An 11,403-nucleotide genomic window follows, 5' to 3' on the forward strand; every position below is an offset into this window, starting at 1 on the left:
ATGATGTACTAACATAATGCAACAATAATAATAATAATATTAGATGCTTTGTTTAATAAGTTTTGTGGAATTTATTTGCTTTATCATACTATTACATTAAATTATGTAAATATTTACCTTTGTGATAACCATTCATGAAAAAAGCAAAGACACTGAGATTTTGGGATGCTGGTGTGTGCATCGGAAACAGTCCTTTGAGAGTGAAACAACCCGAACAGACTGCTGGAAAAAGAGCCTTTATTCATATGAAGGTATGACACATGATTTTTATACAGTGAGAATCACAGATCAACCATGTCAATTAATACAGTCACCTGCAGAATTATTGGCAACCCTCAAAAAAAAGGGAGCGGGGATTAAAACAATAAAATGAACAATGCATATAAAAATTTATGCATATAACCATAGAAGACTCAAAACATGTAAAAAAAAAAAATTAGAAATTGCTTGTCATTTAATCTTTCAATTATTTTTGGTGCAAAATTATTGGCACCAAATAAAATATCCCAAGTAACTCCAAGGAAATTTGAATGAATGAATGAATAAATTAATGAAAGTTACATATATATATATATATATATATCACACTTCTCAAACACCTAAAGTGCTTTACGGAAGCAATGGGAAGCCACTTTACCCACAACTACTGTGTAGCCCCCACCTGGGTGATGTGACAGCAGCCATTCTGCACCAGTACGCTCATCACACAGTAGCTAAGGTGGGGAAGGGGCAGGAGAGGATTCACCAATTAAATTTAAATTTGCATCGAAGGTGAAAAAATTTATTTATATTGCTCCTGTTGCACAAGATATCATTTGTTGTCTATGACCATTTCCTGTTTCCCTGGGGTGTGTATATGACATCACACATATGCAAAGTCCCTTCATCATTCACCAGCAGAGATCAAAGGTTGTTAACTTTTACAAATTAGGTAACAACTGTGGAAAGTTTGAGGAATTGTTAAAAAATATATTGTTAACCACAAAATTTATAAGCATGGAACAGCTGAAAATTTGCCTGGAAAAGGATGCATCACCATACTGCCCCCACACACAGTGAGATTTTTGTGAGAGAGGTTAAAAGAACCTAAAATCACAGCTTTTGGACAGCACAGTTTGCTGGAATCTTGGGGCTGTGATATTTCAGAATTTACTGTCAGACATTGCCTGCATCATTAAAAGCTTCTTGGAAGAGTTTCCCAAAAGAAGACATTCCTAACACTGAAACCATTAAATGCAGCTCCTGAAGTTTGCCAGATATCATTGTATTTACAATTTGCATTGTGGAGTTGTCACATGAAATTAGACTGAACTACTTGGTCATGCACACCACCAACATGCTTGACAAATGAAGGCGCTGCATGCAAACAATAGCAGCTGGTTCCCACTGTCACATACTATGGCAGATACTATGGGACTGCTTTGCTACAAGCAGCCCAGGGGCTCTAGTGAAGATCATTTTAGGCAAAAACCTATCTGCCTCTAGCAGAAGGTGGAAACTAGGCTGTGCATGGACATTTTAGCAAATGAAAATCAACACAGAGATGGTTGCAAGAACACAAATTCATGGATTTGCAATGGGCAACTCACGCTCCAGATTTGAATTTCCCAAATGAGATCCTGTAGTTTGAGTTGAAGAGTAGCATCCACCAGCATAAACCCAAAAATATCAAAGGAACTGGAGTAATACTGTATGAAGCAATGGTCCAAGATCCCTCCATAAAAACTGCATTACTAAATAATAATCTGTTTGAAAAAAACTAAATTGTGTTAAGATAAAACAGGGCTTGCACCATCGTTGAAGCACAAAATATTACTTATTGCATTTGTGGTTCATCTCATACAGTATATTAATGTTTAACTTGTCTTCAGGGGGTTGCCAATAACTCTGGAACTGGCTGTACAAGCTTTATAGCTACAGGGCAGCTTCTGCAAAGAGAATATTTTTGCATAAAGTATCACGGCTAAACCCACAAAGATCCGGTAAAGCTGTGGTTATGACCCCACCTGTGCTTTGCACGCATCCCCTTTGAGTTTCTTCTCTACTACCTCCATCTCCGGCATGGTCATAGGATTCATTGGTTCTGTAGTTTGCATTTTCCACATTGCAGTTTAGCTGTTTCCACATGTCCCAAGGAGCAATAAGACTACATGCTTGGGGCTGCTGTGTTGGTGAGGGTGGGGGGGGGGGGTGATGTGGAAATATTTACTGAATTTATTTACTTAAATTGAACTTAAGGGTGTCGGGCTATTTAGTGCTATTGATGGCAGTAGGTTAAAGTGCATTTGCATTATCATGCGTGAATCTTTAACAGGTATTTGCTGGTTTCTTCTCAACACACCCCACGTCACTCAACAGAGCTAGACGGTGCAAACAGCATGAGATCATCCCCAAGAATGGATGAGGATTTATAATTAGTCGCTATACGTGGCACTTTTCCCCACATTGGCTTCAGCCATTACTCTGTTTGAGCTAATTAAGAATAAAGACCTGTGGATCCTCACCTAAATACTTTGAAATGTTGTCCAAATTTTGTGTATGACCATTACAATCATATAGCAGCTAATTGTATTGTTTTATGCCCATGTTTAAATACTGAGGCATTCAGAGGCAGAAGAAACCCCATAAAACCTTCAAATGTTCAACTTGTATCTGTCCTGACTGTTGCATTGGAAATAATACATCGCAACTTTCAAACTTCTAAAGTCAGATTATTTGTGAAGGTCAAATTAGTATTCTGATGAGACTGTGGTGTAAACCAGCCACCTTTTGCCTTAGCTAGCTTTACCCTGAGCCTTTTTACCCAGGTGTAGACAGACCGACCACTGTCTAACAATCACAGATAACCCCAAGCAAACTGCAGAGCTTCTACCAGGTTGTTCAGGTCCTTCAGGAGGAAGCTCCCTCTGTTACGTGTCAACGTTGTTCTGCACAATGAAGTAATCTATGGACTCGTATAGCTGAACCGGACACTGCAGAGGAGGGAAAGGTAAAGAGTTGTTAGTCAACAACCGAGCACTCACTACCTCCCAGGTCCGTAACCACCAATGCAGTCAGCCTGCCCAGAAAACCACACTTCTGCTACATATGTACAGTGTCAGTTGAAAACAAGTTGATGACCTGCTTCTGTCCAGTATGTTGAAATAGAAAAATAGCAGTGAGATTTATTTATTATACTTATCTCTAAATATTTATTTCTGTAGTATCGCAATTTTCTGTTTTTTTTTCCCCCCCAAGATATTTAATTTATGTACTGTGTGCTCTTTAAATTCATTTGCACTGCATTTACTTATTTGCACTGTCTTTGTGGCTTGTACGTTTAGCACTATATGTATGTTCTTGCTGTCGTATGCACCAGAATATCCCACTGGGATCAATAAAGTGCATCTGAATCGTAATGAAATACGTTTGCACTTATTATAATCATAATTAAATATGTGTATACTTATTATATCAAGATATAAAAAATGAGGGGGGAGCAATAAAATATGAAAATGTGATCTAACTTTAAGGTTAAAAATGAAAGCCGCTTTAAAATTTGACTGGAGATTTACTCCATGCTTCCTGGGACCATAACTGTCACCAGGGTGGGACTGGGATTAAGAAGCAGCCCTAGACTTTTCCCCTGGGGGGGGGGTACAGTGCTTACCACAAACCTAAAAGTTCCATTTGCTTCACCAAGATGGACTCACCCACTGTTCCGACCCTCGGGAAGAGTTAGAGTGATGTTCTACTGCCTCGTCCATCTCATTCATCTCCTCCATTGACCGCTGGAGTGCCTCTCGTACAACCATGCCACCACGATGACCTATGACAAACATACACCCTGTTATAGTCTCCAATGCACATATCCCTCCATCTACTAACCACTTTTCTTGGACAGAGTCATTCATATATATATATATAGCCTATTAGAACTAGACATCAGTGTGAACACACCACAGCACACAACACTGAAGTGCGTCCTCTGCATTTAACTCATATGTGACGTTGTGACATAGCAGGGGGCAGCTAATTCAGCGCCCGGGGAGCAGTGCTTGGGGGCGGTACCTTGCTCAGGGTACCTCAGTGATGCCTTGCTGGTCAGGGATTCAAACCTGCACTCTCTCAATTACAAGTGCACTTCCCTAACCATGAAGCCACCACTGCCCACAACGAAAACAGTCTTAGCAAATGAATGATAAACCTAACCCCTACCCAGTACTAACCATAACCATGAGTAACCAAACAAAATATAAGAGTTTTTGCATTTTTAGTTTTTTCATTGCGGTCATGGATTTTTATAAAATAGAGTTTTCCCATAGGTAAAAAAAAAAAAAAATTCATCACGTTATGGGGACATTTGGCCCCCACAAGGTAAGGTATACCTGGACCGACCACACACACACACACACACACATAGACATGGACAAATTTGTTGTACCCCTTACAGCTCATTGAAACAATGCTTCATTTCTCCTGAAAAGTGATTAAATTAAAAACAATTGTCTAAAGTATACCTGCATGCATTTAGCATGTGATACAGAAAACAATAAAGTTGTGAAAGAAATGATTTGTTGTTTATTTTACAAAGATATGCTAAACTATTATGGACAGATTTGTTGGTACCCCTAAAGAGATTTTATCCTTGCATTATAGTCATGTTACAAACTAAGTGTTTCACCTTAATTTGTATCACAGGTGCCTTCAAGCTTTTCATTGGCCATTTAAAGGGAAAGAACAGGCTACTGTGTTTAGTATCATTGTGTGCACCACACTGAACATGGACCAGAAAAAGCAGGGGAGAGAGCTGTCTGAGGAGCTCAGAAAGAAGATAATAGATAAACATGTTAAAGGTAACGGCTATAAGACCAACTCCAAGCAGCTTCATGGTCCTGGGACCACAGGGTCAATATTATTAAAAAGTATAAGGAATATATAAGGTATAAGGTTCATGGGACTGTAGCCACGTGGACGCAAGAAGGAATGCAACCCCAGGTTGATCAGAAGGATAGTGCTGATGGTAGAAAAAGACTCAAGGAAACCATCCAAAACCATTCTAGCTGAGCTCCAGGGTCAAGATACGTCACTTTCTGATCTCACCATCTGTCGCATTTTGAACAATAATGGGCTCCATGGAAGCAGACCCAGGAGGGCTCAACTATGGACAGAAAAACATAAAAAAGCCAGAGTGGAATTTGCCAAAAAGTTTCTGGGAGAATGTCCTTTGGACTGATGAGACAAAACTGGAGCTTTTTAACCAGTCACATCAGCTCCATTCAAGGAAAAATGAAGCTTTAAAAGAAAAGATCACCATACCTACTGTGAAACATGGAGGGGGCTCGATTTTGTTTTGGGGCTGCTTTGCTGCATCTGACACGGGGAACCTTGAATCTGTGCAGGACACAATGAAGTCTCAAGACTACCAAGGCATCCTGGATGTGAAACATACTGCCCAGTGTCTGAAAGCTCAGCCTCAGTCGCAGGTCATGGGTCCTCCAACAGGATAATGACCCGTAACGCACAGCTAAAAGCCAAAAATAAAAAAATATTGGACTATTCCTAAATGGCCCTCCATGAGCTTGGGTCTTAATGCTATTGTACGTCTTTGGAAAGATCTGATATATTGTAGTGTGGAGACGTCACCCTTCAAACCTGAGACAGCTTGAGGAGTTTGCTCAGGAAGAGTGGGCCAAACTACCTGCTGGAAAATACAGACACCTCATTGTGAAGTACAGAGATCACTTGTTGGCAGGTGATTGATGCAAAAGGTGGTGCCACAAAATGTTATATTAAGGGTACCATCTTTTTTGTCTGTGCCATTTTCATTTGTTTAATTATATAAAACATTCAGCTGAATCAATAATCAAAAGCAAAGTCTGATTTGTGTTAAATATGGAATAAACTATAAGGGATGGAATCAAACTTTTGTCAGGTTCAAGATATTTCAGAAAGAGTTGTTCAAGTTTTTGTTTTTTGTGGAAGGGTACCAACAAATTTGTCCGTGTGTGTGTGTGTGTGTGCATGAACATAAAAAGCGTACACACAAGCACTGATAGACTCAAATTAGATTACACTTATGCCAATTCATTTGTAACAGTGCAAACTGCAAAGTATAGACTGTCTCAAAGTAACAGAATACTAGTAAAATTTGAAATGCTTACAGTACATAATCCCTCCTTCAGGATTGCTTTTTTGTTTAAATGCAATTGTCCAAATGTGAACTGCAATCCTGATTTCTGAAGCAAAAATATAAATCTTTGAATATTCCTAACTGGTGTAAATATTGTTTACGATCAGAGGTGGCAATTTCAGGTCCAGAAAATTAAAATCCAGACCATAATTTACTTTCAACCAACCAGTTGAGCATACAGAGTCACAGTCACAGAGCACTCAATTGGTTGGTTGAAACGAAATCTTGGTCTGGATTTGTACTTTCTGGACCCGAAATTTCCACCTCTGTTTACGATTAATAGGTTGTTTCTCAGAAACATAACATTGGGATTGATGTTGAACTGATCCCTCATTGCAGAGATGTGAAGCAGCACTGGGGATTAGTTAATAGTGCCATGTGCCTTGTCCCTTAAAACATTTTTTCAAGAAGGGTGACTTATACTTATTTCATAAATATTTCACCAAAACCTGATGTTAGCAGTGTCCATCTCCTCCACAGGCAGAAGACCACGGTAAAACACAGCACCATGACAGCTGCAGCAAGTGGGACGGCAACACCGATGCCTGATGACGACGCTGTGTGACAGATCATACACGTTTTAGTCATATATACTATTAGTATGTACTCGGCTTCCATTAGACTACCCTAAAATTTTTATTAACATGTCACTTTGAGGTTCATCCCACATGCATGCTATAACGCTAAAGTAGCTAAGTTACATGACTTCAGCCAAAAAACAAAACAAGTTGGTCAAGGTCAAGGAAGTTTATTGTCATTCGCATCCCATTTGCATGAGGTGGAACGATGCGTACACACGGTCCCAGTTAACCCAATAAAACAAGAAAATAATAAACAATAAGTACCATATCAAAGGAGAAAAAAATCCACATGCAAAGGAGGTGGACATTTTTCAGTTGCATTTAACAATCGCAAATGGACTAACAGACCAAAAAAAAAAAAACATGATCTTGTTTTCGCAAAATAAACATGCAGATGCGGATGTGGAAATGACTGATGATTTAACGACTGTATTAATTATAATACAGAACTCTAACTAAAAGAATACAATATGATCATGAAGTTGTTTATGAAAAATAAATCTCTGTAAATCATACAATTTTAAAGAGATATTTCTGTACACACCTTTTATTTGATCATCAGCTTGAATGCTTAAACGTGTCCCTGGTCCAGTGAAGTTTTGTAATATGGGTATCTCACCCTTTATTTCACAGGTGTATAAAGCTACATCTTTCGAAGTGACCCTTAAAATGGTCATATTATAGCAATTACTAGAAATTTCGAATTTATAACCAACTGAATCATTAAAATAATTTGTTTCAGTCTGGTTGTTCGATACAAGACGACTGTCAATTTTAGTTTTGTTAGAGTTTTTAATCCATGTAAGTCGTAGCCGTGTAAAAGATGAATTTTCCTCCCAGCAGCAGGACATGAAAGCTGCGTGTCCCATTGGTACTGCCAACTGGGAAGGACTCTGTATCACTTTCAGAACTTCAATATAACCTGCATGGGAAACCAGACGACAAAGAGGACATGACAACCTTTGCAGCGAGCACTTGAGTAACATCCCCTACCTTACTTGCTACTATTATAAATGGATTTTAAAATAAACGAAAAACCAATGGTAGATTTGGAAAATGAATAAAACAATAAGACTACATAAAATGCTTAACGCCCAAATGAAACCAAAATTGCTTTGTGTGTGTGTGCGTGTGTGTATATATATATTAGGGCTGTCAATAGATCAAATTTTTCTTATCAATATTAGAGTTGGCAAGGCATGATTGCTTTATGCAAATGCATGCATTTATTATTGGAAATCAATTACCAAAAATAAACATCAACAAAGATTGTCCAAAGGTCATCAAAAACCCTTCAAAACTCAAGCCCAACAACAGATTGGCACGTTGACCTGCTAAATTACATATTACTTAGTCATATAACTAAGTATAGATCAGAGGTCAGCAACCGTTTTAAAGCAAAAAGCCATTTTATCCTAAATGTCTGACCCAAGATTTACAAAGAGCCCCAATTAATAGAGGAGAGGGTTTGAGATATGATTTTAATGCGATATGTGTATATATGCATTTAACACAAAAACAAAAGTACTTACAAAAAATAAAGAAAAACAATTTCGGGGGCAAGAAGGTGCTGTTTTCGGTCCTACAGTAGGTCCTTTCTATGTGGAGTTTGCACGCTCTCCCGGTTCTCGCCGGGGGCTCCGGTTTCCTCCCACGTTCCAAAAACGTGCAGGATAGGTTGATTGGTGAGTCTAAATTGGCCCTGTAGTTGTGTGAGTGTGTGTATGGCTGTGTGAGTGTGTGCGTCCTGTGGTGTTGTAGGCGGCTGCCCGGGGTTGGTTCCCGTCTGCGCCCGTTGTTCCCGTGATAGTCTCCGGTCCCCCCCCCGCGACCCCAATTGGGATTAAGCAGTTTCAGAAAATGGATAGATGCACACACCACCCGATCTTATATCGTCGATGTGGCAGCATTTTAGCTTTCCGGTAATCACAAACGAAAACAGGGAGAAAAGCACAGACAAGATAAAAACTGTGCAAACATTGTAAAAGACTGATATTAAAGCTGTTAAGGGATGTTAGGATGTAAAGGTATACAGGCATGATGTTTATGAATGATTTTTGAATGCTTAATGAATACATTATGAAGGTGCAGTTAATGTGAAGCGTTACCGTTTATTTGAAGATTTTTTTTAATTTACTTATTTTGATTAAGGATTTTTTTAAAAACAGTATTTTTTTGTATTTCGGTTGCACTGTTAAGAAGAGGGCACATTTTGCTCAAGTTACAAAGATAAACAAATACTTTTGAATAAATTTGTCTGCAGGTCATTCTGCAAAAAAATCGCGAGAAAATCGTATCATAAACTCAGAATCGTGAATCGTATTGTCACATCCCTAATTTATGTATGTGTGTGTATGTATATATATATATATATATTTTTTTTTGGCTCCATTTAAAAGATCTTTGCCATGCACAATTTCGGGGCTAAGCCTCTGTGGTTGTGATAAGATGGTTGCTGGTTCAAGCCCAGCCTCGGCACATCTACAGGTCCTCGAGCAAGCCCCTTAACCCCCAGCTCCCTGGGTGCTGCTATGGGTGGCTGCCCTTCATGGCCTACTTGCTCTCAACTACAGAGAGCAAGTTGGGGAAGGTGTAAAGAGAATTTCCCCATGGGGATCAATAAAGTATCTGTTAATACATACCTTACTTAAGAAGAAAATCACATTTTGGTGCCATTCCTCAATAATACCCGAAATAACTGGCCTTGAACATCACTTGGTTAAATAGTCATGGTGAATTTAACACAGTACCATTTTTGGTTATATCCCAAAAGGAAAACTAAACAACCGCCAATGAAGACACAGGCATCCTTAGTATTTTTGACACATGCTCATGCAGATCTTTTTTGTGTGTTAAAAATCCCCTTCTCAGATCGCAATGCACAGTATTTGGGTCACTTATCTCCTACCTTACTGAGAACTGCGGCAACATTTTCTCCTAAACAAGATTGTATGAAACAAACGACAAAACTGGAAAACAGCTATAGTTACTTGAACAAAAACTCACCCACTCTCCATATCAGAAACAGAATCAGGCGGCCCATCAGGACAGTAGATCGGTCCATGTCTCTCCTTGATCACTGTGCTCTGCTGATTGAGTCTCACCGAGCTCTTCTGCTAGGAAGTGATGATCTCACCCCCACTAAACCACCCATGAGTTTCCCCTTCCAGTTTTTTTTGTTCTGATACCACACGCCCTTAGATGTTAAACTCTGCTCCCCTATATTGGTTATTTGTTCCCCCAAACTGACATCATAGGTTGCCCCCTTTACCATACACCACCCACCCATCCATTTTCCATACCCACTAATCTGATGAGGGCTCAGGGGCCTGTGCCGGAAGTTTCAGACACAAGGTCCTTTGCCACATACATTATTGCATAATCAGCTCCTTTCAAAGCTCAAACCTTTTTTTCCTATAGCACTTCTATAACCGTTATATATAACTTTCTAATATTTCTTGAGCCACTGCAGACATGCAGAATGATGTAGTGATATATAAAAGCGGCAATACACATGAGAAAGAATTACAGGAAAAGTACCGATTGCAGTAACATATAAGGTGTTCTGCTATCTCCAGCATGCACTTGAAAGTCATGCTGTTTACAGGATGTGACTGTGAGAATCAGACCACACCATACACTGATTTGGCATGTCACTTCCTATATACATTGCCCATCCAAAAAAAAAAGTCGCCATTTGAATTTATATCAGCAAATACTTAAGAGCCAATGACTGGATCATTATTACAGCTCAGCAACATTATGCAGCAATAAAGTAAAGTCAGCTGAGTACCTGAATCTACTGAATGGCCAGGTTACACCTCCATCCATCATAAATGGATTTTTTTCTTCCCTGTTGGCATGGGCATATTCCAGGACAAGAATGCCAAGATTCATTGGGTTCGAATTGTCAAAGAGTGGTTCAGGGAGCATGAGGAATCATTTTCAAGCATGACTTGGTCACCTCAGAGTTATGACCTTAACCTCATTGAAGGTCTTTGGGATGTGCTGAAGGAGGCTTTACGGAGTGGATAAACTCACTTGTCAATACAGGATTGGTGAGAAATTAATGCAAATCTGGATGAAAAAAAAGGGTGAGATGTTGCATAAGCCTGTGGAAACAATGCCATGATAAATGTGCACCAGAATCACAGCTAAAGGCGGTCCAACGAAAAATTCAAATGGCGACTTTTTTTTTGGACGGGCAGTGTATCAAGAAATATTTAGGCATGACAACCTTGGCTGAAAAGCCATATACGTAAATGAACAATGCTTTGGCATTTCCGCTGTTTGACGGTTAACTCCAATTTTACAATCTACATACAAAATTAACACAATATTGGTGTATACGAGTCTTTTTCATGCAGCACGACACGTAGTGATGTGCATATCGTTTAATTTGCATGAGTGTTCAGTGTGCATGAGCCTTGCAAACAGTGAGATACTGATACTGAGTTGCTGCCATATATTGAAAATTGGTGCCTTTTCCCTCTCTTGGTTCTTCACTGTAAATTGCAGTGGGTCATGCGGGTTGCAGCGCTCAACAAACAAACCGCTGATTCTTGAAAAACCATGCAGACAGGGTCCCAAAAAGAGGATGTGTCCGGGGAGACAGATGCATGGTAACTCTACTCAAAATGCAGGCTACAG

The 11,403-nt window shown here is 39.3% G+C and overlaps 1 protein-coding gene across 5 annotated transcripts; it reads right to left on the reverse strand.

Moving 5' to 3' along the window:
- Nucleotides 1–217: 217 nt before the first annotated feature.
- LOC111856441 (uncharacterized) lies at nt 218–11,326 on the reverse strand. 5 transcript variants are annotated; one of them, XM_023836396.2, is made up of 5 exons: nt 9,760–11,326; nt 7,298–7,675; nt 6,622–6,729; nt 3,693–3,808; nt 218–2,972 (listed from the first exon to the last, which is right to left on the reverse strand). In XM_023836396.2, the coding sequence occupies exons 1-5, from the start codon at nt 9,815–9,817 to the stop codon at nt 2,910–2,912; spliced, it is 723 nt and encodes a 240-aa protein (XP_023692164.1). In that variant the 5' UTR covers nt 9,818–11,326; the 3' UTR covers nt 218–2,909. The 5 variants fall into 5 exon arrangements, with proteins under 5 accessions (XP_023692164.1, XP_023692163.1, XP_023692166.1 ...); XM_023836395.2 differs by having other exon boundaries at nt 6,616–6,729; XM_023836398.2 differs by lacking the exon at nt 7,298–7,675.
- Nucleotides 11,327–11,403: the final 77 nt, after the last annotated feature.

This window comes from Paramormyrops kingsleyae, chromosome 12 (genome assembly GCF_048594095.1).
Source record: "Paramormyrops kingsleyae isolate MSU_618 chromosome 12, PKINGS_0.4, whole genome shotgun sequence".
NCBI lineage: Eukaryota > Metazoa > Chordata > Actinopteri > Osteoglossiformes > Mormyridae > Paramormyrops > Paramormyrops kingsleyae.

What these genes read in the sequence shown, in the direction of transcription:
- LOC111856441 (XM_023836395.2), bottom strand. Translation starts at nt 9,817, where the DNA reads ATGGACCGATCTACTGTCCTGATGGGCCGCCTGATTCTGTTTCTGATA. An exon ending in GTTTCTGATATGGAGAGTGG is followed by an intron (nt 7,676 to 9,759) that starts GTGAGTTTTTGT and finishes TTTCCCATGCAG; the next exon opens with GTTATATTGAAGTTCTGAAA. An exon ending in ACTGCTAACATCAGGTTTTG is followed by an intron (nt 3,809 to 6,615) that starts GTGAAATATTTA and finishes TGTTTGTCATAG; the next exon opens with GTCATCGTGGTGGCATGGTT.